We start from the raw sequence: 27877 nt of genomic DNA, 5'->3' as shown, positions 1-27877 counted from the left end.
GCTGTGAGTTTTCTGGGCTGTATGGTCATGTTCAAGAAGCATTCTCTCCTGAAGTTTCACCCACATCTATGGCAGGCATCTGAGGGTGCCTGCCATAGATGTGGGTGAAATATCAGGAGAGAATGCTTCTGGAACATGGCCATACAGCCTGGAAAGCTCACAGCAACCCACAGTCCTTTACACTTTTGTCCTATGCAGAATTGATGAATATGGTTCAAGATTCTGAAAACAGACTAGAGTTACTATTCTTAGATTTTTCCAATTCCTGACAAATGTTTTTAAAAAAGCAATGTTTTTTTCTGATCAGAGTGTTAAAATATTTGGAAACGTTTTTCCTAACATTATAGGAAACTGCATAACTTTCTGAAGAAATTTACAGAGCAGTTCAAAACGCAGCCTAGCTTTAGAGAAAACTATGTATCTCTCCCACAAAAGCCACAGAGCGTTCCAGAAAGATGGAAGGGGAAAAACACAAAATGGAATGTTGCACAACTTTAAAACTTTTCAGTTTTGCAAATTGTGCAATTCAATTAGTGGACCAAGAGCTAAAAAAGAAATTCCTGCCAAATTGCAAGAAACTTCCAGGTGCATTTTTTCTTCTTCTCACAAATCATAGAATCATACACTTGGAAGAGACCTCATGGGCCATCCTGTCCACCCTCCTGCCAAGAAGCAGGAAAATCACATTCAAAGCATCCCCGACAGATGGGCAGCCAGTCTCCAAAGAAGGAGCCTCCACCACAGACTAGGGCAGAGAGTTCCACTACTGAACATGTCTCACCTTTAGAAAGTTCTTCCTAATGTTCAGATGGAATCTCCTTTCCTGCAATTTGAAGCCTTTGCTCCGTGTCCTAGTCTCCAGGGCAGTAGAAAACAAGCCCACTCCCTCTTCCCTATGACTTCCCCTCACATATTTATACATTGCTATCATGTATAAATATGTGAAGTCATAGGGAGGAGGGAGCAGGCTTGTTTTCTGATGCCCTGGAGACTAGGACACAGAGCAATGGCTTCAAACTACTGAAATGTTCCTAAGGGCTTGGAACGCCACATTTTGACCCCAGCCATGAAATTCTGAAATAGTTATTCCATTCCTAAATTGGAGTTGTACATTTGGGGCAACTGTGTCCTTGGTTGTGCAATGAATGCATAAGTCAACATAGGAAGATTTCCTTCATGCTCCTGATTTTGGAGGATCTTGGCCAGCCATCATCGTCATCTTTTTAAAAATTGGCATCTTCTTGTTCTCTCAAAGGAGAAGGCAGTACACTTCCTGTGAATGTGAGGGTTATCTACCTGCAGCAGTCTCAATGCTCAAGCTCTATTCCTCAGATGAATGTGGAACTCTATTAGTCTGTTGCCTATATTGATTGACAACAGAGATCGAGTTAATTGAATACCTTACTCCATAAGATCTCATTGGTGCAGACCACTGCATGTCCCTTTTTTCACTTTTTTTATCTCAAACATCCAAGATCCAGCATTCCCATTTCAAGTAAGACAGTTCTGTATGATAACAGCATGCTGCTCCCAAGACTCCCAGCAAAAGCAGAAAGCAGGGCAATTCTCGCAGCCTTTATATCACAAAATCTGTCCTGCATTGACAGCAAAGCGGGGATGAGAAAAAGAAAGAGTCAGGCCTCAGTTTCAAGATGTGTATAGCAGGCAATTACAGCATGGTTGGGATGTTTTCTAAACACACGTGGAGAAAAGGGGACACAGAGCTGTCCTTTTATCCCCCTCCCCCCAATATCATATCAAGTATACTTGCTGAAAGAGCCTGGATGTCTATCATCCCTTGAAAAAAATAATCCTATTCCCTCACAAGCATTCACTTTCAGGCATTTAGAAGGGAGAGAAATATGCTTTTAGTGCTTTTACCCAAGAGTATTGAAGGAAGTCATCTCAGAACTATTGACAATAATCTTTGAGAGTTCTTGGAGAATGGGAGAAGTTCCAGCAGATTGGAGGAGGGCCAATGTGGTCCCAATCTTCAAGAAAGGGAAAAGGACGACCCAAACAATTACCGCCCGGTCAGCCTCACATCGATACCAGGCAAGATTCTGGAAAAGATTGTTAAGGAAGTGGTCTGCAAACACTTAGAAACAAATGCGGTCATTGTGAATAGTCAACACGGATTTATCAAAAACAAGTCATGCCAGAATAATTTGATCTCTTTTTTTGATAGAGTTACAAGCTGGGTAGATGTGGGGAATGCCGTGGATGTATCATACTTGGATTTCAGTAAGGCCTTCGACAAGGTTCCCCATTATCTTCTGGCAAACAAACTAGTCCAATGTGGGCTAGGCAAAACTACGGTGAAGTGGATCTGTAATTGGTTAAGCGAAGTAACCCAGAGAGTGATTCTCCCAATGCTTCCTCTTCATCCTGGAAAGAAGTGACAAGCGGAGTGCCATCAGCAGGCTTCCGTCCTGGGCCTGGTCCTGCTCAACATCTTTATTAATGACTTAGATGAAGGGTTAGACAGCATGATCATCAAGTTTGCAGACAACACCAAATTGGGAGGGAGAGCCAATACTCCAGAGGACAGGAGCAGAATTCAAAGTGATTTTAACAGATTAGAGAGATGATTGGCCAAAACTAACAAAATGAAGATCAACGGGGACAAATGCAAAATACTCCACTTAGGCAGAAAAAATGAAATGCAAAGATACAGAATGGGGAACACATGGCTCGAGAGCAGTACGTGTGACAAAGATCTTGGAGTACTTGTGGACAAGTTAAACATGAGTCAACAATGTGATTCGGTAGCAAAAAAGCCAGTGGGATTTTGGCCTGCATCAATAGGAGTATAGTGTCTAGATCCAGGGAAGTCATGCTACCCCTCTATTCTGCTTTGGTTAGACCACATCTGGAATATTGTGTCCAATTCTGGGCACCACAAGAGAGATATTGACAAGCTAGAAGGTGTCCAGAGGAGGGCAATAAAAATGATCAAGGTTTTGGAGAACACGTTCTATGAGGAGCAACTTCAAGAGCTGGGCATGTTTAGCCTACAGAAGAGAAGGCTGAGAGGAGACATGATGGCCATGTATAAATATGTGAGGGGAAGTCATAGGGAGGAGAGACCAAGATTGTTTTCTGTTGCCCTGGAGACTAGGACATGGAATAATGGCCTCAAATTACAAGAAAGGAGACTCCACCTGAACATGAGAAAGAACTTCCTTAGTGTGAGCTGTTCAGCAGTGGAACTCTCTGCCCCGGAGTGTGGTGGAGGCTCCTTCTTTGGAAACTTTTAAACAGAGGCTGGATGGCCATCTGTCAGGGGTGCTTTGAATGCAATTTTCCTGCTTCTTGGCAAGGGGTTGGACTGGATGGCCCATAAGGTCTCTCCCAACTCTATGATTCTATTAGATACTTTTTCGACACCTTTGCCAAGTTCTGCAAATCACTCAAGGAATCTCAGCAGATCCCCCTCTACCTTTGGTCCAACCTACCTTTTGTGTTTCTCTTTCCTGGAATGTTTTGCTAATGTAGAAATCATCTTGGGGAAATAATCATTAGAAGGTTTTGTGGGAGAGGAATCGTACTAAAAAAAATATTCGAAAATCAATCAACGTCAGGATAAAGAAACAAGAACTTTTGCAGAGTTTGGGAATTATTCTACATGAGAAAGGTGTGTAACATTCTGCACTAGAATAGCATTTCCACACAGAAAGGAACACCTTTTGCATAATATTATTTTCTGTGAAAACTCTGTACTTTTTTGCACGTAGTAAAAGTCCCATCTTGTGAATGATCTTTTCTGTTTCCAATGACTTTCTTGCAGAGAGGAGGAAAAACAGAGCAATTATTCAATGTTGCCTACAAGAAGGAAATTCATGAAAATGTACATGTCTCGAATTTTCTTCCTTTTTATTCATTTTGCTATCAGAATCCCATAGTCATGGGGTCCCAAGCTGTCCCAAGCAGTTGTGGACTTTCAACTCTCAGAATAAATTCTGGTATTATAGGAATCGCTTGACCTCTAAGGCAAATAATTTCTGGAGACCCAAGCACATTGAATAGTCATCTCCATACCTTACTATTTTAACATACAAACCAAAGTCAAATTTCTTAGGTATGTAGTTACTGAATTACACTATTGTACAACTGGTCGCACAATGCCTATGAATTCCCGTTTGTTTTCTATTAGGCTTGTGCATTTTGGCTGAAACTTGATCTATTTCTGCTGGCCAGATTCCAGTAGACCCCCATATCTATTTTTGTGCACCTCCCAAAAATGGGTAGGTAGCCATTTTCATTCTGTAGCCGAAAAATACGACTAGATCTGGCCCACTGGTGGCAATGGGGAACTTACAAGGCTCCTCTTTCTGTTCCTGGGACCTTTTCCTTTCTTTCCTTCAAGGGAGACTGGGCTTCAGCAAAGAGGTTAAGGAAGAATCCTTCCTGGGACCCTTTCCTTTTTTTTCCCTTTAAGGGAGCCTGGGTTTCAGCAACAGGTAAAGGAAGAAGACACAGCTTGCGTAAGACATGTCACGGCATTCTTCTACTCCAATTGGCCCAACAGCAGGGCTCACAGAGAAATCCCATGCGAGGAGGTGCAAGGCAGCCTCTTTGCGCACCACGTGCTCCCAAAAAGGGGAAGAGGAGCCATGATTGGCTGCAACGTGGACCCGTTACGGATGGGAAACCGTGGTGTTTGGGCTCTTGCCGTTACGGCCACCCGACCAAGCCGAAGAAGTTGGATTGGCCAAAGGAAAATGGTTAAATAGATCCATGCACAAACCTAGCATCTATATCAGTGTTTCTCAACCTTCCTAATGCCGCAACCCTTAATACAGATCCTCATGTTGTGGTGACCCCCAACCATAACATTATTTTTGTTGTTATGTCATAACTGAATCATAATGCAAATGATATGCAGGGTGTTTTTTCATTCACTGGACCAAATTTGGTACAAATACCCAATATGCCCAAATTTGAATACTGGTGGGGTTGGGGGGATTGATTTTGTCATTTGGGAGTGGTAGGTGCTGGATTTATAGTTTACCTACAATCTATGAGCATTCTGAACTCCACCAATGATGGAATTGAAACAAATTTGAAACACGGAACTCCCATGACCAACAGAAAATACTGGAAGGATTTGGGTGGCATTGACCTTAATTTTTGGAATTGTAGTTCACCTACATCCAGAGAGCACTGTGGACTCAAACAATGATAGATCTAGACCAACTTGGCACAAATATTCAATATGCCCAAATCTGAACACTGGTGGAGCTTGGGGAAAATAGACCTTGACATTTGGGAGTTGTCGTTGCTGGGATTTATAGTTCACTTACAATCAAAGATCATTTTGAAATCCACCAACAATAGAATTGGGTCAAACTTCCCATACAGAACCCCCATGATCAACAGAAAAAACTGGAGGGATTTGGGATGAATTGACAGTGATTTAGGGGAGATGTAGTTCACCTACATCTGGAGAGCACTGTGAATCCAAATGACTACGCCAAAGGGATTTCTAAGACCATCAGAAATATGTGTTTTCTGATGGTCTTTGATGACCCCTCTGAAACCCCCTCACGACCCTCCCAGGGGTCCTGACCCCCAGGTTGAGAAACGCTGATCTATATGTACAATAGTTTACATCAAAGTCACATCAAAGTTGCACAACCCTGAATACCACTTTCCACAATAAAGAAAACTACAACTGCATAGGCCACAAACATTAGATATGAAAAAACCAAAGTGCAGAAGTATTGTCACCCCCTTACTAAGTGATTAACGTATGTAAAGTATTTAAGTTGCAAGGATTGCATGAAAAAGGTGACCACTAAATATTGTCAGTAGGTCAAAATTCTTTAGTATCCAGAGCTCAAAACTGCAGATACATATAAGCAATTGTTCTGCCCTTTCCTATCCCCCCCCCCCCCCCAAAAAACACCCATAGCGGTTCTTCAGCATCAAGACACACACTAGCCATTTGACATGACAATAGGACAAAGAACATCCCCTCTGTTTCTTGGACTCATCTGGTTCTGATTTTTGTCTATATGAAAGCGACTTCATAAAAGGAATGTCCTCCTCATGATGCTAGAAATGGTTTCAAAGGAATGGCTGCAATTCACTCAGGGGTCTGTGCCTTGGAAATTTCTGGCCTTTCTTTGATTCCAGAAAGGCCCTGGAGTCAGAAAACCTTCTTTTCCCTTTTTTTGAGCTTCTGGGGCTGCACAAATAAATTGGCGCGGAGGCTCTAAAAATAACCGCAACCGATAGTGCCACCATTTATATCCATAGCAACACCATCCTAAGACTGTAGATGCCTGTCGACTGTCTAACACTCAGCCTTGAATGTCAAGTGAGGAGATTGGCAGCCTTCGCTAACCAACACAACCTGTTGGGGAATGAGGCTCCAGGCCCGAGTTGCAAAGAATAAAATAAAAATGTACGCTTCCTTCTTCATGTTCGTTAGGCTGTTCGTTATCTCCAGCAACACTTTTGATCATATTGTGTTATCACGGTGATAAAGCTTTAGATGCTAAATTCTGAGTAATGTCATCTTTTTTATTTATATCCTACTTTTCTCCCAAAAATTAAGTATACACATGAGTATATGACATTATTATTAAATCCAATAAAACACAGAGCCCTAATTGCTGCCTCTGAGTTGCTAGTGGATTTTGCAAGGAGAGTGTTAAAAACATGGGACTCAGTTGCCAGCAACCTTCCCAAAATTACAAAGCTTGATTTGTTTCCCCTACAAATTTGCACAGAAAGCTAAGAAAGGCTGGGGGCAGGGAGACTGGGTATGTATGTAGCTTCAGGTCACCTATTGATCTATGGTAGTGGTTCTCAACCTTCCTAATGCCACGACCCCTCAATACAGTTCCTTATGTTGTGACCCCCAACCATAAAATTATTTTCATTGCTACTTCATAACTAAATTAGCTAATGTTATGAATCATCATGTAAATATCTGGTATGCAGGATGTATTTTCATTCACTGGACCAAACTGGGCACTAATACCCGATACACCCAAATTTGAATACTGGTGGTGTTGAGGAGGATTGATTTTGTCATTTGGGAGTTGTAGTTGCTGGGATTTGTAGTTCACCTACAATCAAGAGCATTCTGAACTCCACAAACATTGGAATTTGGCACAAAGAACTCCCATTACCAACAGAAACTTGGCACACAGAACTCCCATGACCAACAGAAAATACTGGAAGGGTTTGGTGGGCATTGACCTTGAGTTTTGAAGTTGTAGTTCACCTACATCCAGAGAGCACTGTGGACTCAAACAATCATAGATCTGGACTGAACTTGGTATGAATATTCAATATGCCCAAATGTGAGCACTGGTGGAGGTTGGGGAAAATAGACCTTGATATTTGGGAGTTGTAGTTGCTGGGATTTATAGTTCACATACAATCGAAGAGCATTAATGTGTAAGTGTAGCTCAGCAAAATGCTACCTATGTGTTCTGAGTAGAGAGTTTTTAAGCAGGAGACAGTGACCGGAATCTTATTAGTGGCCTCACTACTGTCTCGACTCAGAAGCAAACATAGGACAGGTGGCTGTGGGGAACCCACTCTCCTACCAGGGACACTACCTTCAGTAGGATCAGAAGGCAGCCTTATACTGGTGGCTTCCCCAGTAGCACAATGGGTTAAACCCTTCTGCCGGCAGGACTGAAGACCGACAGGTCAGAAGTTCAAATGCGGGGAGAGGAGGGCGACTAAAATGATCAAGGGTCTGGAAAAGCCCTATGAAGAGCGGCTTAAAGAGCTGGGCAAGTTTAGCCTGAAGAAGAGAAGGTTGAGAGGAGACATGATAGCCATGTATAAATATGTGAGAGGAAGTCACAGGGAAGAGGGAGCAAGCTTCCCTGGAGACTAGGACACGGAAGAACTTCCTGACTGTGAGAGCTGTTCAGCAGTGGAACTCTCTGCCATGGAGTGTGGTGGAGGCTCCTTCTTTGGAGGCTTTTAAACAGAGGCTGGATGGCCATCTGTCAGGGGTGCTTTGAATGCAATATTCCTGCTTCTTGGCAGGGGGTTGGACTGGATGGCCCATGAGGTCTCTTCCAACTCTATGATTCTATGATTCTATGAGAGCCAGATGAACACCCTCTGTCAGCTCTAGCTCTCCGTGCAGGGAGATGAGAGAAGCCTCACACAAGGATGTTGTGATGGATGTTGTGATGCCACCGTCTGCTAGGGCATTGCCCAGGGGACACCTGGATGTTGTGATGCCACTACATATATAACACAGCAATACAATAACAAAACATTAAGTCAAACATTCATTAAAACAGAAAAAAGTATTAATAGCCCTAACATCATCCCAGTCAATTCCATATCCAATTCCATGTCCAAAGTGCTATCTATGTCTGTTGCCCAAAAGCCTGGTCCCAGAACCACGACTTCAATGTTTTCCTAAATGACAGGAAGGACAGGAGGGATGTTGTGGCATCATAACATCCAGGTGTCCCCTGGGAAACTCCCTAGCAGATGGCCAATTCTCTCACACCAGAAGCAACTTGCAGTTTCTCAAGACCCTCCTGACATGAAAAATAATGAAAAGCTCTCTGTAGGATCCTAACCACAGAGATTACCGTATATACTCGAGTATAAGCCGGCCTGAATATAAGCCGAGACACCTAATTTTAGCACAAAAAACTGGGAAAATGTATTGACTCGAGTGTAAGCCAAGGGTGGGAAATGCAGCAGCTACTAGTAAATTTCAAAATAAAAATAGATACCAATAACATTATATTAATTTAGGCATTAGTAGGTTAAATGTTTTTTGAATATTTACATAAAACTGTAATTCAAGATCAGACTGTCCAACTCTGATTAAACCATTATTCTAACCTTCTTCAATGTAAATATGCTTACATGTCTTCCAATAATAATAAATAAAGTAAAATAATAATAATAATAATAATAATAATAATAATAGAGTAAAATAATAAATGTAACAATAACAATAATAAATAGGGTAAAATAATAAATGTAATAATAACAATAATAAAATAATAAATGTAATAATAATAATAATAACAACAACAACAAAGTAAAATAATAAATAACATTGACTTGAGTATAAGCCAGGGGAGACTTTTTCAGCCTAAAAAAAGGACTGAAAAACTAGGCTTATACTCAGGGGCGGCTCATCCATTACGCAAAGTAAGCGGTCGCAGTACACTTTGTTTTTTGCCAGGGGCGCAGAGTCCCTCGACCGCCACTTGAGGAGCGCCCCCTCAGCTCACAACAGCCCTAGCAGTCTGGGGGGAGCCTCGGCAACCCATTATGCAAAGTAAGCATTTGTAGTATAGTTGATTTTGTACAGGGGCACTCTTGAAGCGCTCTTGGGGGAAAATAGACCTTGACATATGCGAGTTGTAGTTACTGGGATGTATAGTTCACCTACAATCAAAGAGCATTCTGAACTCCACCAATGATGGAATTGAACCAAATATGGCACACAGAACTCCCACAACGAACAGAAAATATATATCAATGATTGGTTGGGGGGGGGGACCAAAATATTGTTTGCTTACCATTAAAAATGACCTAGGGCCGCCTCTGCTTATACTCGAGTATAAACAGTTTTTTGCACAAAATACAGTGTTTCCTAGACATCCACAGGTGTAAGGTAGACTTTTGCTTACATACATTTCTGACAAGGTACCAGTCTGCACTTTGCAAAACAGCAAAACCTTACTGTTATGCAAAGATTGTGTATTTTCCTTTTGGGAGATAAAGTTCACTCCCTTGAGGAGTTCACTTAAAGTACTGACTACAACCAGAATGGATTTGCACCTGATTTACATGGGGAGGCACCAGACACTCTTGCTCTGAAAAAAAGCCAGGACTTTGAATACTATACACTTGAACTTTGGGAACTTTGCCATTCTTCTTCAAATAGATTTAAATGGCTTAGGCGGGTCCTCCTATGCCATATAGAGATTTTTTTTTCAATGTGTGGCTATTTTCTTCCCCTTCCGCCCCACCCTTCTTCCATGTTCCAAAGCACTTCATTATGAATGAAGCGTGATGCAATTTTTTTGCCTCAGTAATTCTCCACTGGATCTGTCTGTGTCAGAGATAATCTTTATAATCTGCAGGCAGAATGCATAGCCTGTATTGGAAAACAGGTGAAAGATGGGAGAATCAGCTTAAATTGTGTGGGAGTGCCCTCTGCTGGCTACCTGCAGATCACCTGTGAGAGTCCATTCAGGTTTTGGAAGTCAAGGAAGCAGGAAATCCAGAATAGTGGGAGCAGTATTGCGGTATTGTTCCTGTTACATGCTCTGGGCACCGTAAAAACAAACTCACAAAATGTCTTGTTGAAGGTTTTAATGGCTGGAATCACTGGGTTGCTGTGAGTTTTCCAGGCTTTAGTCCAGAAGCATTCTCTCCTGACATTTCACCCACATTTATGGCAGGCTTCCTCAGAGGTTGTGAGATCTGTTGGAAATTAGGCAAGTGAGGTTTATATATCTGTGGAATGTCTAGGGTGGGAGAAAGAACTCTTGTCCATTTGAGGCTGATGAGGAGATATTGGAAAATAGATATTTATTTATGTATAAATTGTATGTACTTTACAAGCACTGAAATGTATAGAAAAATCAAGTTCTCTCTGTATAGAAAGAATTCTAACAGGACAAGCAAGCTGCTGTCCAAGGCACAGCAAGAGGGAGGCTGAAGAGGGGGGCATGTTATCTATACATTCCAGGAGAGAAACAAGCCTGTCCTAGTTGCAACAGACTGGTACAACCAGGCTCTAAGGAAAGAGCCAATGCCTCTCCCTCAAGACAAGTCAAAGCTAGGCCTCTTGACTGATTAGTGTAAGCTGCATGCTCGCTCTTTAGAAAGACACAAAGACATGCCTTTTGCATGTTGGAAGGTAGAACTTGATATTCGTATGATGCTAAGGTGACGCAGAGAATGACGTCAATGTATGTAGAAACATGTTTCTTTGTTTGCCTGCATTTAGAGGCTATAAAAGGCATAGTCCGCACCTATATCATTGCTCTGGTGCTTTTAGACACAACTCCTCACCAGAGTCCCAGCTGGAAATAAAGCCGTACTTTTCTCCGGAAAGGGTCTCTCTTGATAGTATCTCTCCTATCTATGCTGCAACAAGGCAAGTGTGAATGTTGCAATTGGCCATGATTAGCATTAAATGGCCTTGCAGCTTCAAAGCCTGGCTGCTTCCTGCCTGGGGGAATCCTTTGTTGGGAGGTGTTAGCCCTGATTAGTTTCCCCTGGGTTTTTTTTTTTTTAGTGTTGCTCTTTATTTACTATCCTGATTTTAGAGTTTTTTTTAAATACTGGTAGCCAGGTGGGTTGCTGTGAGTTTTCCGGGCTATATAGCCATGTTCCAGAAGCATTATCTCCTGACATTTCACCCACATCTATGGCAGGGATCCTGAGAGACTGAGGAGTAGCCAGATGTTGTTCATTTTCATGGTTTTCTCCTTTCTTTTGAAATATTTGTGGATTTCAATGGCTTCTCTGTGTAGTCTGACATGGTGGTTATGAGAGTGGTCCAGCATGTATGTGTTCTCAAATAATATACTGTGTCCAGGTTGGTTCAATAGGTGAGCTTCTATGGCGGACTTCTCTGGTTGAAGTAGTCTGCCGTGCCTTTCATGTTCCTTCATATTTGGACGCTTTCTCCCACATGGCCATATAGCCCGGAAAACTCACAGCAACCCAAACTCACAAAATATCTGAATGAAATCGATACAGATAGAATCACAAAAGCCAAGTTACAATTTGTTCTTGCCAGGAGCAACTTGAGAAACTGCAAGTCGCTTCTGATGTGAGAGAATTGGCCATCTGCAGAAACGTTGCCCAGTGGATGCCTGTATGTGTAACCATCCTGTGGGAGGCTTCTCTCATGTCCCTGCATGAGAAGCTGGAGTTGACAGATGAGAGCTCACCCCATTCCCCAGATTTGAACTGTCGACCTTTGGTCAGCAGTCCTGCAGGCACATGGATTTAACCCACTGCACCACTGGAGGCTCAATTTATTTATTTATTTATTTATTTGCAGCTTTTATATTCCGCCCTTCTCACCCCGCAGGGGACTCATGGCGGATCACAGTGTACACATATATGGCAAACATTCAATGCCAATTTTTGACATACAAACATTTACAGACATACACAGAGGCTATTTAACTTTTTCTGGCCACCAGGGGAGCTGTCGCTTTCATCATCCACCTGCGACGCTGATGAAGCACTTCCGCATTCCCCGCGTGCTTCCCTGCTGGAATGCTTTGCTCGAGTCTTCTTTATGGCCTCATAAATCAGTTAATTTAGCCTCCCCACACTTTAAGGTGGTACCTTATTTTCCTACTTGACAGATGCAACTGTCTTTCGGGTCGCAAAGGTCGACAACAGGCTACACACAATTGGTTGGAAACCCACTCCAACCCGGGCTGGCTTTGAACTCGTGACCTTTTTGGTCAGAGTGATCTTAATGCAGAGTGATCTTAATGCAGCTGACACGCAGCCTGCTGCACCACAATTTATTTACAAAATAAAAATGTCATACTTGGAACATGCCACATCGGACAACAATGCTTCATTGCTTCTTAGGTTCTTGGATAGATTTGAAATCACTGATGGTTGAAAAAGTACCCTGAGAATTAACTGGTCGATCTGTCGTAATGGATTACAATAGCACAATTACAAAAAGACAGCATAAGCAAGACATGGCTTATTATCTTATTATTCTTGATGAATTACTAAATCATTGGAGAGAATCTACATCCTGGATGGTCCCAAGGTCTAGTCAGTAACATTTGGATTGCTGTGAAACCTAGAATAGGAAGAGAAGAAAAAGAAGCTGGGGTGATCATAGCCCCTACTACCGGGCAGATGGATTTTGGAGTACTTCTTAGCATCATGACCAAACAGCTATCAAGTGGTATGACAGTGTCAACTTGTGTTGACCTTCTTAGATACTTTTTGCGTTCACTTTACTCTTTGAGGCTAATAAAAGATAAGAAGTCTGGGAAGAGATAGGGGAGGGATTTTATCTCTGTAACTAACCTCATTCTCACTTCGAAGAAGGGAAGATGGGTCGCACTCACACACTGTGTTTTCCTTTGTTTGCTGGTACCCTTGAGAGTCCATTTTCCATTGGCCTTAACCTGCAAGTGGATAGCAAACACAAAAAGCTTATATGTCTGGTGATGGGGATTTGATTTAATTGCTAGTCAGGGGATATGTCAGGGTAGAATTTGTTGGAGAATCTAATCCTACAGTTTCCTTTGTGGGGTGGCTGAACTCCATTAGCAAAAGGGCTAGAATTCCGTGTGCCATTTGCTGCATCATTTCCTATCAACATATCTTATGCTAAAGTAGAAGCGTGTATCCATGTCAAGCATCAAAAATGATCTTTGCAGAGGCCTGGAACTACATCCAGTTCTGGACCAAGACAGAAGCAAATTTGAAAATGTGAACATGGATGTTTCCTGTTTTTTAATAATATCCAGAGTACATTGTTTTTGCGATAATTAGCTCAGTCTGTCTCATGTACTGTGTAAAGAACCCTGACCTTTAGCAGCCAGAATGTGGGCCTAGCTAAGCCCGAATGCCTAAACAGTTAGAATGTGGGCCTAGCAAAGCCCTGGTGGCCATCTTAGGAGAAGGAAACAGGGAGACGCCATCTTAGGTTAGGTTTTTCTTAGAGGGGGCGTGTCCTTGTTCAGGAAGCAAAGAGTAGATGGCCAGGATTGGTTAGGAATAGGGGGCGGAGCCTAACATTCAAATGGAAGGGGGAAAAGTGTACTTTTTGAATTTGAGGCTTGAGTTTTGGCAGTTGGGATTTGTCAGTTGGGAGTTAGGTAGTCGGTTGGTGTTCACAGTTGGATAGTGCTAGATAGGAGAACTGGGTTAATCTTTTGTAGTATTCAAGGGCTAGAGGAATTAGCCAGGAATACTGACAGTGGGAACAGGACCTTGCTTATGGTCTGTTTCTTTTATTCCTGAGGAAGGCTAGTCCAAGGTTATTTGGCTAGATTCCAGAAAGTGGGAATTTACTTTGGAATTATCATCAGAGATTAATTTCCTGAGATAATCTCCTGTTTGTTAACCCTAGATCTGAACCCAGTACCCATCTAAGAATTGTACATCAAACATAACCAAAAGCTTATGTGCCATTAACTTACAGAAACCATTACGCTTTTGTACCAGAAGAGTTTAAGCCTGTTAAATAAACGTTTTATTATAGTTAACACTTTACAACAGTCTGTGTGTGAACGTCATTGGTATTTAAACCCTCTGAAGAAGAAAAACACTAACTTAACACAAAAGGGTGTTACTAAGTATCCTCTCCACTCATGCAACTCTGCCTGAATACTAAGAAATAAGGTGGCAGCGTACCCAATTGAAGAAGTAGTTTTAAAAACTTCTCATTTCAAACGTCATTCATATACACATATATAGATACCGAAATAAATTGGTACTACAGCAGTATTGTGATTCTTTCCTCCCTGGTATCCTTATATACTGCCTGCCCAGCTAACAAGAAAATAAATATACTTTATTGAGCAGTTCTAGTCAGAGAGCAGTTCCATGCTCATCTCATTTCCATTGCACAACATCTATATGGAATTGTGAGGTTGTTTTTGTGTATGTGTGTGTGTGTCAGGAGCAGCCTGAGAAACTGCAAGTCACTTCTGGTGTGAGAGAATTGGCTGTCTGCAAGGAGACGGCCGGATGTTTTGATGTTTTACCATCCTTGTGAGAGACTTCTCTCATGTCCCTACATAGGGAGCTGGAGCTGACAAAGGGAGCTCAACCCGCTCTCCTTGGATTTCAATCTCCAACCTGTCAGTCTTTAATCCTGCTGGCACAAAGGTTTAACCCACTGCACCACCAGAATTATGGACGTATAATTCCTTTTCAACAAGGATGCATCACCATTTCTTTCTCCCCTGACCCACTTTCTCCTTTCTTCACAGGGCCACCTATAATCTCCAGCACACAGACGCAGCATGCACTTCATGGGGAAAAGGGCCAGATCAAATGCTTCATTCGTAGTACTCCTCCACCAGACCGAATTGTGAGTAGATGCTTTCCTCTTTGACATTGTGCACAAAGACAGTTTACATACAATTTATATCCCTCACTTTCATTTTTTTTACAAAAAGATCAGGACGATTGATATACTGTTTAATTAATTCGAAGAGTATCATGAAAATATAAAAAAGAGTCAGAGGGAAAACAATGGCCAGAATTTAAACATGTAATTTCCTGGTCATGTCAGAAGGAAATATCCCCAGCCCTTTTCACACAGAGATTCTTAAAACATAAAGGCCACCTCTGTGGTGCTGATTACTTGGCTCCAAGCCATAGAATGGGTGGGGAAGGAGGCATGGGGACTGGTCAGCTATGTTCACAATGCTAACGTCATAAAGAAGGTTCTAGAACAATGGTTCTCAACCTGTGGGTCCCCAGGTGTTTTGGGCTACAACTCTGAGAAATCCCAGCTGTTTGGATTTCTGGGAGTTGAAGACCTAAACTTCTGTGGACCCGCAGGTTGAGAATCAATATTTTAGAAAGTGTTACACCTCAGAATAGATTCACCTTGCTAAAATTACCAGAACTGCACACAGACTGAAGTTTTCGTAGTTTATTAAAAAGTAAAGATGAAAAGTTTAAAAAGCAAATAATATTCCAAAGATCAATAAACATAGTACTGTAAAGCAGAATTCCAAATGGCACCAACGAAACAAAGTCCCATGAGAACATGACAAAATCCCAAGACCATGGACACAGGAAAACGAGCACAAGCTGCTTGGTTGAGCAAGAAGTTGCTCTGACAAAGGTTTGTTTTCAAACACACTGCTTAATACCCTTTGCATTTCTTTGGCCTCTGACCTCCTTCTTGTTGGCTACTCTCACACTCCTTCGAACTCTGAATTCCAAACGGTCAGCCCGATCTAAGATTCTCGTTTCATCAAGGCCAGGCTGCTTGTTAGTGTCAGCCTGGTTACCTTCCTGTCTACTATCAGGCTGAGAACTGTTCTCCTTTTCTGAGTCAATTTGCACTTGGCTAGTTTCAGTATCAAAAACATCATTCCCTGCTGCACACCCTGTTCCTCATTGTCTACAACAGGAACATTTTGAACCTGATTGTGAACCTGAATCCCATCATCCCCATCAGAGTCACTCTGAGACCCCATCTGAGTCACAACACTATCAGTCTGTGTCTGTGGTTCCAGCTGAGTCACAACAGAAGGTCCCAAATGAATCATAGTTGGAAGAGACCACATGGGCCATCTAGTCCGACTCCCCCGACAGTTGGCCATCCAGCCTCTGTTTAAAGGTCTCCAAAGAAGCAGACCTTGAAACAGAGAATTCCACTGTTGAACAGTGTCTTTTACAGTCAGGAAATTCTTACTAATGTTCAGGTGGAATGATGCCTCCTTCTTCATGCACCTGGCTTTCGGAACATAGCAAGCCTTTTCTTGACCATCCCTACTCCATCACTTAAATGGGGGTAGGGGGAGAAAAGCATTTGGTGGGACTTGACACACTACTCGCTCTATTTAGAATCTTGGCCAATAAGATAAAATTTCACACCTTAAAACCAGTGAAAATTCAGAGCTAAAAACTAAGTTGGTTTTGTTTACATCTAGGAAAAGAGAAAAAGTTTTTCTCTGGCACAATAAAGAGAGCACTTTAGGTATGAGGCAAGCTTCCCTCCATTCACAGATGCCTCCATCTATAACAGTCTGTGAAATCTCTACCTACCAAACCTTTTTAACAGGGAAAATTAGATAAGAGTTCCTGATACTGTTTTATCTGTGTACAATTTTAAAATGTATTTGAACATCCGGTTTATTCTCTAAGGTCTACTAATAATATAGTATGACTCCCCAAATTGTTTCTATGTATTAAAGATCTAGCGGTATAATGATATTGATACAGGATTGAAAACTGATGGAGAATTTCTAGTGGAGGGAAGGAAAAAAAGTTCTATCGTGGCTAATCGCTTCTTGCTTGAATGTGCAGGCTTGGTCCTGGAAGGAGAATGTTCTGGAGTCAGGTACCTCTGGGCGATACACAGTGGAAACTGTCAGCACAGATGAAGGCGTGATCTCTACATTAACCATCAGCAACATTGTACGGGCGGACTTCCAGACGATTTACAACTGCACCGCTTGGAACAGTTTTGGCTCAGACACTGAGATCATCCGGCTGAAAGAGCAAGGTGGGAATTGCTGTTATGACATTTGGAAACCTCTCCCCAACACATACACACACACAAAGAGAGTCCTGGGATGGTGATAGTGAGATAGAAATGCCAAGTCCTTGAAAATAGAAGAGAGGAAGCTCTATTTATGATGGGGCAAAAGTAACGATGATATGTAAAGAGATAGCACAGAAGATCAATAAGCAGCTTCAATATGAAAGAGGAAAAATAGCATGAAACCACATTGCAAGGTCTTCCCTTGGGAGCTTGGGGCATTGCCAGAAAGTCTAGCATGCCCACAATTGCTTCCTAAATATGTCCATTATCATATTTTTTTTGTCTTTCCTCCAAACAATTGGTCTTCTCTTGGGGTGTGGAGCAGCTGATTTGTGGATCTAAGTGGACACTTTCCTTCTTGGTTGGGTGAGGATAGCCTATTCAGATTCAAACTCAACAGAGGTTTTGTACTCCCAAGACAACTTCATTCAGAAATCACATTTTCTCAAACTAGATTTTGAAGATCAAGAACAAGCAACAGGTTTCTGTGGCCCCGTTCTACTCCCCTTTCTTCCTCCCTCCTCTATCTAGCATAATAAGATGTTTCCTGAAACCACAACCAGAACTAGAGCTCAATCCTGGTTTGCAAACCTAGTTTGAGAGTCCCCCCCCCCCAAGCCACCCTTTGCTCAAAAACATCATGATGGAGAAAGGAAACAAATAAGCAGAACTTAGCAACTTTTCTCCAAAAGTCCCACACCACAAAATATGTTGAGCTACACCTGTCCTGGTTTCCATCCAATACATCTACAATACTACCTTGAGAGAAGTTTGAAAATGTTGTCTAGACTCTAGAGAAGTGCTTCCTTCCTTGCCTTCTTTTTGCCTCTGCTCACTTTATCAATAGCAATATCACCAGGAAGAAAGAAGTAAATCTTTCCCCACTTCAGATGTCAAAAGTGATTTTTGATGAGAACAAGCGGCATCCCACCCAACCTAATGTCTTGTGGTACAAAACAACCTTGCATTAATTCATTTGTCCTTCAGTGCATTGCATATTTTATACACATTTCCAGTCAAATTCAAAGTACAGTGTGTAACTAGTGACTGGAAATGTTCTGTAGCTCTGTGATGGAGCAGCAAAAGTTACTTTTGCTGGGCTATCATCCCTAATAAGCATTATGGACATATAGTCCCAAGAAGTATCTTTTCCAAGGTCTAAGTGGCAAACATGCAAGTGAATAGGGAGAAATATTCCAGCAGAAGCGGAAAGAAATGTGTCTAGGGCAATCCGATGGCTACCATTGCGTCCAATTGCTTTGGCATCATAAGAATGTAGTAGAAATGGGGTGACATGAGTCAGTTATAAGCCAGATCTTGCAAGATAACATTTTTAATAATCCTTGGAGACAGAAAACGAGAGGCCTATCTGCCTCAAAAAGAGGTTAAGGATGAAGACATTTGGAATTTCAGGATTTATTTGGGAGGATATAATTAGTACTGTTCTTTGGGGATGCTTTTGGTCTCAAAAATAATATTCTGAGAAACCACCCCACACCAGTGTTTACCCTTGTCTTTCCCATGATTGTTCGCCACTGTTCATAGTGACCTCTTCCCACTGCTTTATTAGATAACCATTTCATTCATCTTCTTGTGATCCCAATCAATCAGGGATCATGGATGTAATTACACATAGCATTCTAGCCAATTGGATTTAACTGCTGGTTGATGCCACTAAGGATAAATGAAGCCTAAATAGAAAGAGGGCAGTGCTTCCCCTTCAAATCTCATTTATGATCCTAGACAGTACAAAGTGAACAAGTGGGATGGAGTTATCCTTTCCAAAAAGATCTCAACATTCTCCCAGTGGTGGCTGGTGGTACTAAGGAAAGAAAACAGCACTTAGGGCCCTTCCACACAGTCCTATATCCCAAATTATCAAGGCAGAAAAATCCCACATTATCTGAGTGTGGATTCAGATAACCCAGTTCAAAGTAGATATTGTGGGATTTTCTGCTTTGATATTCTGGGATATAGTGCTGTGTGGAAGGGCCCTAATGTCTAATGTATCTAAAGCAGTGTTTCTCAACCTTCCTAATGTCGTAACCCCTTAATATAGTTCCTCATGTTATGGTGACCCCCAACCATAACATTATTTTTGTTGCTACTTCAGAACTGTCATTTTGCTCCTGTTACAAATCGTAATGTAAATATCTGATAAGCAGGATGTATTTTCATTCACTGGACCACATTTGGCACAAAGACCCAATATGCCCAAATATGAACACTGGTGGAGTTGGGGGAGGGGTTAATTTTGTCATTTGGGCATATTGGGTCTTTGTGCCAAATGTGGTGCAGTGAATGAAAATACATCCTACATATCAGATTTGTCATTTGTCATTTGGGAGTTGTAGTTGATGGGATTTATAGTTCACCTACCATCAAAGAGCATTCTAAACTCCACCAACGATGGGATTGAACCAAACCTGGCACACAGAACTCCCATGACTAACAGAAAATACTGGAAGGGTTTGGTGGGCACTGACATTGAGTATTGGAGTTGTAGTTCACCTACATCTAGAGAGCGCTGTGGACTCAAACAATAATGGATCTGGACCAAACGTGGCGCAAATACTCAATATGCCCAAATGTGAACACTGGTGGAGTTTGAGGAAAATAGACCTTAACATTTGGGAATTGTAGTTGCTGGGATTTATAATTCACCTACAATCAAAGAGCATTCTGAACCCCACCAATGATAAATTTGGGCCAAACTTCGCACACAGAACCCCATGACCAACAGAAAATACTATGTTTTCTGATGGTCTTTGGTGACCCCCTTGACACCCCCTCACGACCCCCGCAGAGGTCCCGACCCCCAGGTTGAGAAACACTGATCTAAAGGGTTGTCTAGGTTCAGAACCTTGGATAGCTCTCTTAAAATTCAACACTATCCCATTGGCATGAGAGCCATAAACTGCAACTGGGTTATTTTAAAAACAACCTTTGACCTCACCCCACTTACAATGTTAGTTTGGCTTCTAAAAGCATCCTAAGATGCGTGACTCCCAAAGGGAATGGTAAAATTGCTTCTGGAAGGCCTCCAGTTCTATCGTTTCCTATTAAAGGCTAGGACAGGCAGGTGGATTACTCATTAAACTCTGATTTATAAAGAAGGCTGCCATCCAGATTAAATTGGAACTAAATTAACTTCTTAAAATTAGCCTTCTGTCCAGGGCAAATAGACTCAATGGTTTGGCTTCCAGTCTCCTGTCTGAGGAAAGAGATATTGGGTAAGTTAGCAGATGTTTCAAAGGGGCTGCCATGAAGAAGTGAACCCCAGCACATGGCTCTCCGAGAGATTCTAGGTTGTCCAAAATGCAGTAAATGCAATTAAAGACCAGATCCAGGCCAACAATTTTGGAACATTTTATAAGGGAAATACAAAATAGGCCAACCATGATCTGAGGCCCCTGGAGCAGAATGATCTGTTAGACAAGAGAATTTTGATTCTGGGATGAAGATGTGTTAGGTGCTACAACAGTGACATTTAGTGCCATCATGATTTTTTAAATGACTGAACTGATAAAAGAGAAGAAAAAGCAGCTGCCTCTTAATAGCCAATTCCACCATTTGGTGCAGAGCAGAGCTTGGGAAAGCTATTATTTTTAATAAAATCCCAAGGATTCCTTAGTGAATATATCCATTAGAGCAGGGGTCCTCAAACTATGGCCCGGGGGCCGGATACGGCCCGCCAAGGTCATTTACCCAGCCCTCGCTCAGGGTCAACCTAAGTCTGAAATGACTTGAAAGCACACAACAGCAACAACAACAACAACAACAATCCTATCTCATTAGCCAAAAGCAGGCCCACACTTGCCATTGAAATACTAATAAGTTTATATTTGTTAAAATTGTTCTTCATTTTAATTATAGTATTATTTTTAAGTGTCTTTTGCACTACAAATAAGATATGTGTAGTGTGCCTAGGAATTCTTTCATGTTTTTTTTTTTCAAATTATAATCCGTCCCTCCAATCGTTTGAGGGACTGTGACCTGGCCCTCTGTTTAAAAAGTTTGAGGACCCCTGGCTTAGAGATTCTGGGAGCTGTACTCCAAAACAGTATCTTTTCTGGGCTCTGAAACAGAAATTCCAGGAGTATTCCACATTACACTTGCAATGAGAAATTTTGTGTTCGTGTTGGAACACACACACACAGATACACAACACATCTGGCTAGGATACAAAGCTAGGACATTAGGAAGAAGGAGAAAAACTGGAAACACTCAAAAGATCCCTTCTGTTGAAAGCTAACGTTGCAATGGAAAATTCTAAAAAAAACCAATAAAAAGAGAAGCGTTGATCTAGTCGGGACTGGGAGGGTGAAAGAATTCCCAAATAACATTTATTTATTTATTTATTTTAAAAAGAGGTAACTGGCAAAAGTTGGCAAGGCTGTAGACACTTGCTTTATTTTCAAACAGGTTCGGAATTGAAATCAGGAGCTGGTATGGAAGCAGGTATGGAATCATGAGTAAAGGTGACTATGTGAATGGCCTCTGAACTAATCCCAAACAAAGCAGGCTGGAGTTTCCCAGAAAAGGGAGAATTGTGGGTGGCAACAGGACATCTTAGAAAAGAAGCCCAGCTTGCATGAAGAAGCCACCTTGGTTTTCAAACTTCTCCTGCTCATGGGACTTTGAGTCTCAGTGTTTTAAATGGGATTATGTTCATATATTGGCTGCTCAGAGGGGAAATGTATTCATATGTTTTAAAAAGAGACCCACAATGAGGAAATTTATGAATTGTTGTAGAATTTACCTGTGGTCCCTCATCATGTGTTGCTGGTGTCTACATATGGATCTGGCACTTTAAAAACCAGGTTACAGCCTGGTATTAAGCAAAATTAAATCCTAGGCACAGCCTATTCTTGCCTTTAAAATTGACATCACTAAAACAGATATTAGTTACTACGACTTCGTCATAATTGTGGGAATCCATTGCTTGTACTAAGGCTGTCTATGACCTCCTCATTCCTTCAGTCTAGCAAATTTATTTATTTATTTATTTGCGACATTTATATGCCGCCCTTCTCACCCCGAAGGGGACTCAGAGCGGCTTACAAGTAAAAAGTAAATACAATATATTATTATTATCATAGCACAATATTAATATTATATACAGGGGCAGCTCAACCCATTACGCAAAGTAAGCATTTGCGGTATAGTTGATTTTGCCCAGGGGCGCTCTTGAGGCGCTCTTGGGGGGAAATAGATCTTGACATATGCGAGTTGTCGTTACTGGGATGTATAGTTCACCTACAATCAAAGAGCATTCTGAACTCCACCAATGATGGAATTGAACCAAATATGGCACACAGAACTCCCACGACAAACAGAAAATATATATCAGTGATTGGTTGGGGGAAGGGGGGCAAAATACTGTTTGCTTATGGTTGAAAATTACCTAGGGCCGCCTCTGATTATATATTACATTGTACTATAACATTATACTGTAATATTATTAGTAATATTACCTTTAATATAAAATATATCCATAAGGCCTTGCTTGGAGAAGTTCCACTGGGAAATGGAGGCAGCAATGCTATTTAGTCAGTTCAATTCAAAGTTTGGAAAACTTAGGGAGATGAGAGGGTTTAGACTACAAGAATACATATGCCAACAGGGCCTTCCTGGCTGAGGATTCTCAGAACTGTAGTCACAAAACCCCTAATGTTTGAGCGCTTGAGTTTGCCATTTGTAAACTTACATTTATCATTGTCTTGAATATCAGCTCTGGCAGTCATGTCTTTATCCTATTAATACTGCCACTCTGTAAGCTGTACATTGTCATAACATCACAAGCTATCTTTGCTGGCGTTCATTTTCATTAGTCACCTAGGACTCTGTTTCAACTTCTCACTTTCCTCTGGATCTCTTTGCACGGAACTAGCAACATGCTGTCCAAGCCACCTCTTTTTGTGCTCAGCATGCATTTCTTGATGGGTTTAACAGGGAACATCACCCACACCCCAAACAGTACACCCTCCAACAATTCAGAAATGAAAACTGGGACATTTGTGGCCAAGCAACATCTGCTTGCTGTTGAGATGGCAAAGGTCATGAATGAGAACACAAAAGTTTTTACCTGAGTATAGTAAAAAAGTCAAGATTCCACCCTTCCTGTCCTTTATATTTTGAGCTTAGTTTGTAGCAACTGAAATAAAAGCAGAACAATGGAGAACAATTTAACAACAACAACAGCAACAAAACTTTATTTATATACCGCTCTATCTCCCCAAGGGGACTCAGAGCTGTTTCCAAATAACATAATCAATACATACAAGAAAAACAGCAGAAACGTAAAATTAACAAGACAATATAGGCATTAAGGTGGATTGTTGCACACACTTCACTGTGGCCAATTAGAAACTGAGTGAGGTTCACAAGATGAAATATATATCTGTTCAAGGCACAAATCTGGCAATTGAAAATGTGCAAGAGGGGTGGCAATGGGAGATTTCCAGAGATAAATCCTGTTGATTTATGGCCATTCTGTGGATTTCATAGGCTTTTCGTAGGTAAGAAATATTAAAAGGTGGCTTTACCAGTCCCTTCCTCGGACATATAGCTTATAGCACCTGGTCTTCATTTGCAATCTCCTATCAAAGTGCTAGCTAGAGCTGACCCTTCTTAGTTTAATAATAATAATAATAATAATAATAATAATAATAATCTTTATTTATACCCCGCTCCATCTCCCCCAAGGGGACTCTGTGCAGCTTACATGAGGCCGTGCTCAAAAATACAGTAACACAATATTAAACAAAAGCATACCAAAACCAGAAATAAAATACATAAAATGCAAAACCAATATAATGAACCTCTGAGGATGCTTGCCATAGATGCAGGCGAAATGTCAGGAGAAAAATTGCCTCCAGAACATGGCCATATAGCCCGGAAAAACCTACAACAACCCATGGATTCCGGCCATGAAAGCCTTTGACAATACAATATAATGAACGATCAGCAAAAGCAAATCAAACATTAAAACACAAAGGATTAGGCTGGGCAGGGCTGAACTCAATGATAAAAAAATTTAAAACGCTGGGAGATAGGGCAATATAAATTATCGGGAGGAGAATCCGGGGATAAGGAAGGATTTAAATTCACGAACCATAAAATAAATTAATTCTGAGGTCATTTTATACAAAGTTTGGTCAGGGAGTATCTTACATTCAATCACTGAAGGCACATTGGAATAACCAGGTTTTCAGGTTCCTCCTGAAGATTGCCAGCATGGGGGCTTGCCTGATGTCTCTGGGGAGTGAGTTCCAGAGCTGGGGGCCTACCACAGAGAAGGCCCTCTCTCTCATCCCCACAAGTCGCACTTGCGATGCAGGCGGGAGCGAGAGAAGGGCCTCTCTGGAAGATTGAAGAGGTCGTGTGGGTTCGTAGATAGAAATGCGGTCGCGCCGGTAGGCAGGTCCCAAACCGTTCAGGGCTTTGTAGGTCAAAACCTGCACCTTGAATTGGGCTATACATGTCTCAGTTGTCATCTGCAAAATGTTAGAGGCTAATCTACTATAACTTGTAGTGAAGGATCCCTAGCCAATGATATCTGGAGTACAAGACCACACATGTCCCACCTCTAGTTTAATCCTCTCCTCCTGCTAGTTTCCTGCAAAAAATCTTGTTATTTCTCTAAATCAGCCTGTTCTTTATTGCAAACAGAAAATCCCACTAATCTTGAGAAATGGGACACAGACTCCTACCCTATTATTTCCATAAGTATTCTGACTTCTATGAAAGGGTTAATAAGAAATGTAGGAATAACCACCCCTCTAAACGGGAAAGAACTATCTATGCAAGTGATTGTACGCAATCCCTTAAAGATTATATTTTCTCTTTTTTTTGTGGAGAGGGGGGTGCCAAAGCTAATGAGAGTGCCCCTCTTGGCAGTTAGCACCATTTGTGCCTGCCTGATGTCACATTAAAAGTCCTGAAAGCAGGAGTTAATTGGGAGAAAGGGCAGCTATATTAACATTTGCCACAAAAGTCAGGCGAAACTGTGCTGGAGCAGAAAAAAATGCTATTCCAACAACAGATAACAAAATGCCAGACCTTTTCTTAAAATGGAAATCTCTTCCAACATTAAAATGGTAATTTTAATTACTCACCCTCTATTCATGAAGTGTTTTTCCTAAACAACACAGAAAATCAGTTCCATAAGTAGGGAAATAATGGGTTGAAGAAATTGAGCTAGCTCATAGGGAGAAGTAGGTTAACATAAAGCACATGGTGCTTCTGTGCTCTGTGTCATATCTACTGCATGGTATATGACAGTGTTTGCGATCCTTCTTCTCTTGGTTGACATCATGGTATAGCCTTATCTGATGGCAGTAAAAAGCCATCAGAGAGGCAGATCAAGCTTCGCCATTCAATGCTAATCAAGGTGTCCAATTGCAACATTCACACGTCACCTGTGGTGCAGTGGGTTAAACCCCTGTGCTGGCAGGACTGAAGACCGACAGGTTGCAGGTTCGAATCCAGGGAGGGTGCGGATGAGCTCCCTCTATCAGCTACAGCTCCTCATGCAGGGACATGAAAGAAGCCTCCCACAAAGATGATAGAACATCAAAACATCCGGGCGTCCCATGGGCAACGTCCTTGCAGATGGCCAATTCTCTCACACCAGAAGCGACTTGCAGTTTCTCAAGTCACTCCGAACATGGCAAAAAAAAACTTGCTTCAAGCAGACGAGAGTTCTTTCTCCCACCCTGGACTTTCCACAGATATATAAGCCCCACTTGCCTAGTTTTAACACACCTCACAACCTCTGAGGATGCCTGCCATAGATTTGGGTGAAACATCAGGAGAGAATGCTTCTGGAACATGGCAATGCAGCCTGGAAAATCCACAGGAACCCAGTGATCCCAGTCGCGAAAGCCACCAAGGAGGCTTTCTCCCATATCCTTGTCAGATAAGTCATGAGATAGGAGGATGGGGAGAGAGCCCTTCTGTGGTGTCACGTGCTGGGCCTGTGAAAGAGTCTGTAGACAGGACGTGTTTTATGAATGCCCAACAGGATGCCAGGGGTGCCTCGGATGAGAGGCCTTTCGGATTTCCCCACACAACATTCTTTTAAAGACTTAGAAAGTTCAACAAAGTTTTAATTGTTGCTTAAATCTTCAATAAATCAAACAAATACTTCAAGGCTTTGAATCAACTGGTGGCTTGCTTAAATCTTGTCCACAAGGGACAGGCAACTTTCTTCATAAACTTCTACAAGGGAAATCATTGACCCCTCCCTGGGCAATCTAACTTAAGCTCTGCTGGTGTGGGCCCCTACACCCGTTCCAAATTGCATTATGGCTGCTGCGAGTGGTCCTTACCAAACAGAATCCTTTAGTAGATTTCCAAGAGGAAAGAAGGCTTTCAATTCCCAGCGAAGGCTGGCTGTAAAACCATGGAGCTGTATTTCTCCAGCAAAGAGCTGGCTGTAGAGGTGTGGAACTAAATTCCCCAACAAAGGCTATGCTGTAGTTCTCTGTAGAGCTGTGGGACTGGATCCCCCCAGCAAAGCTGTAAAAGACAAAGCTTTCTGCAGGTGGAACTGATTCACGTCCTGTACGCAAGGCTTCTCTGTGTGAACTGAACTAGAGGTCCTCTTTTTCCCTCCTTAACCCAGAAAAAGGGGCAGAACTAAATAACATAATGATAATTGATGGGTCATTGGCCCTATGACTGCAAACCATGGGAAGCCACGTCATTGGAAAATGCATGGAACTTTGGAATACATGCAAACACTCAATAGAAAGGAAAAGAAGTTGGAGCTCCTGGTACAGCCGTACCAGCACACCTTCTCCCAAAATCTTAAGGTTTGGGCAGACTCATATGGGCTTTTAGATAGCCTATATGCTTCAAAGATCATAGCTTACACTTTGAATTGTGCCTTGAAACAGATCAGCAGCCAGTGGAGCTATTTCAGCAAGCGAGTCATATGCTCAACTTAAATAACACTATGTAACACATCTTTTGTTCGTGGGTTATAGATGTCATTTCCCAATTGTTTCTATCATAAAAACAAGGAAAAGGTTTATTAAACTGCAAAAACTTTGTTTTTGCAAGAGGCATCCTACAGCACATTTTGCTATAGTTTTTCATGAGCGTCTCATCAAGTCTCAACCAATTCGATATAGTTTGTGGCAGCCACGAAAATGAAGTTTCTGGAGTATAACAACTATCTTTAAAAATAAGTACTGTACAATTAAATAACACGTTCAAACCAGGAACAGAATTTTTTTCGCTTTCTGTTACATAGTGTAATCAATTTAATTTGTCTCAAGTCATAAGCCATTTAATATACAGAAATATAGCAGCTGTCATTATTCTAATGTCAAGCAGCATTTTTACAACTCCTCACTGACAGTTTATCTCAAGGGTCCTCAAACTACAGCCCGGGGGCCGAATACGGCCCTCCAAGCTCATTTACCCAGCCCTTGTTCAGGGTAAACCTAAGTCTGAAACGACTTGAAAGCACACAACAACAACAACAACCATCCTATCTCATCAGCCAAAAGCAAACCCACACTTCCCAATGAAATACTAATAAGTTTATATTTGTTAAAATTGTTCTTCATTTCAATTATTGTATTGTTCTAAAGTGGTTTTTGCACTACAAAT

General features: G+C 41.7%; 1 protein-coding gene across 3 annotated transcripts in view; it reads left to right on the top strand.

Annotated features, from left to right (window-relative positions):
• The window catches only part of KIRREL3 (kirre like nephrin family adhesion molecule 3), a 952985-nt gene that overhangs the window by 868026 nt on the left and 57082 nt on the right, over positions 1–27877 (top strand). For 2 of the 3 annotated variants that reach the window (XM_060787109.2, XM_060787106.2), the window contains 3 exons: positions 14958–15058; positions 17014–17212; positions 21677–21712. In XM_060787109.2, coding sequence (XP_060643092.1) covers positions 14958–15058; positions 17014–17212; positions 21677–21712 — 336 coding nt within the window. The remainder of the gene's footprint in view (positions 1–14957; positions 15059–17013; positions 17213–21676; positions 21713–27877) is intronic. The other variant, XM_060787107.2, reaches the window with a different exon arrangement.

The sequence above is a fragment of the Anolis sagrei genome, chromosome 7 (genome assembly GCF_037176765.1).
Source record: "Anolis sagrei isolate rAnoSag1 chromosome 7, rAnoSag1.mat, whole genome shotgun sequence".
Classification (NCBI taxonomy): Eukaryota; Metazoa; Chordata; class Lepidosauria; order Squamata; family Dactyloidae; genus Anolis; species Anolis sagrei.
This window is presented reverse-complemented; position numbering and strand designations above follow the sequence as displayed.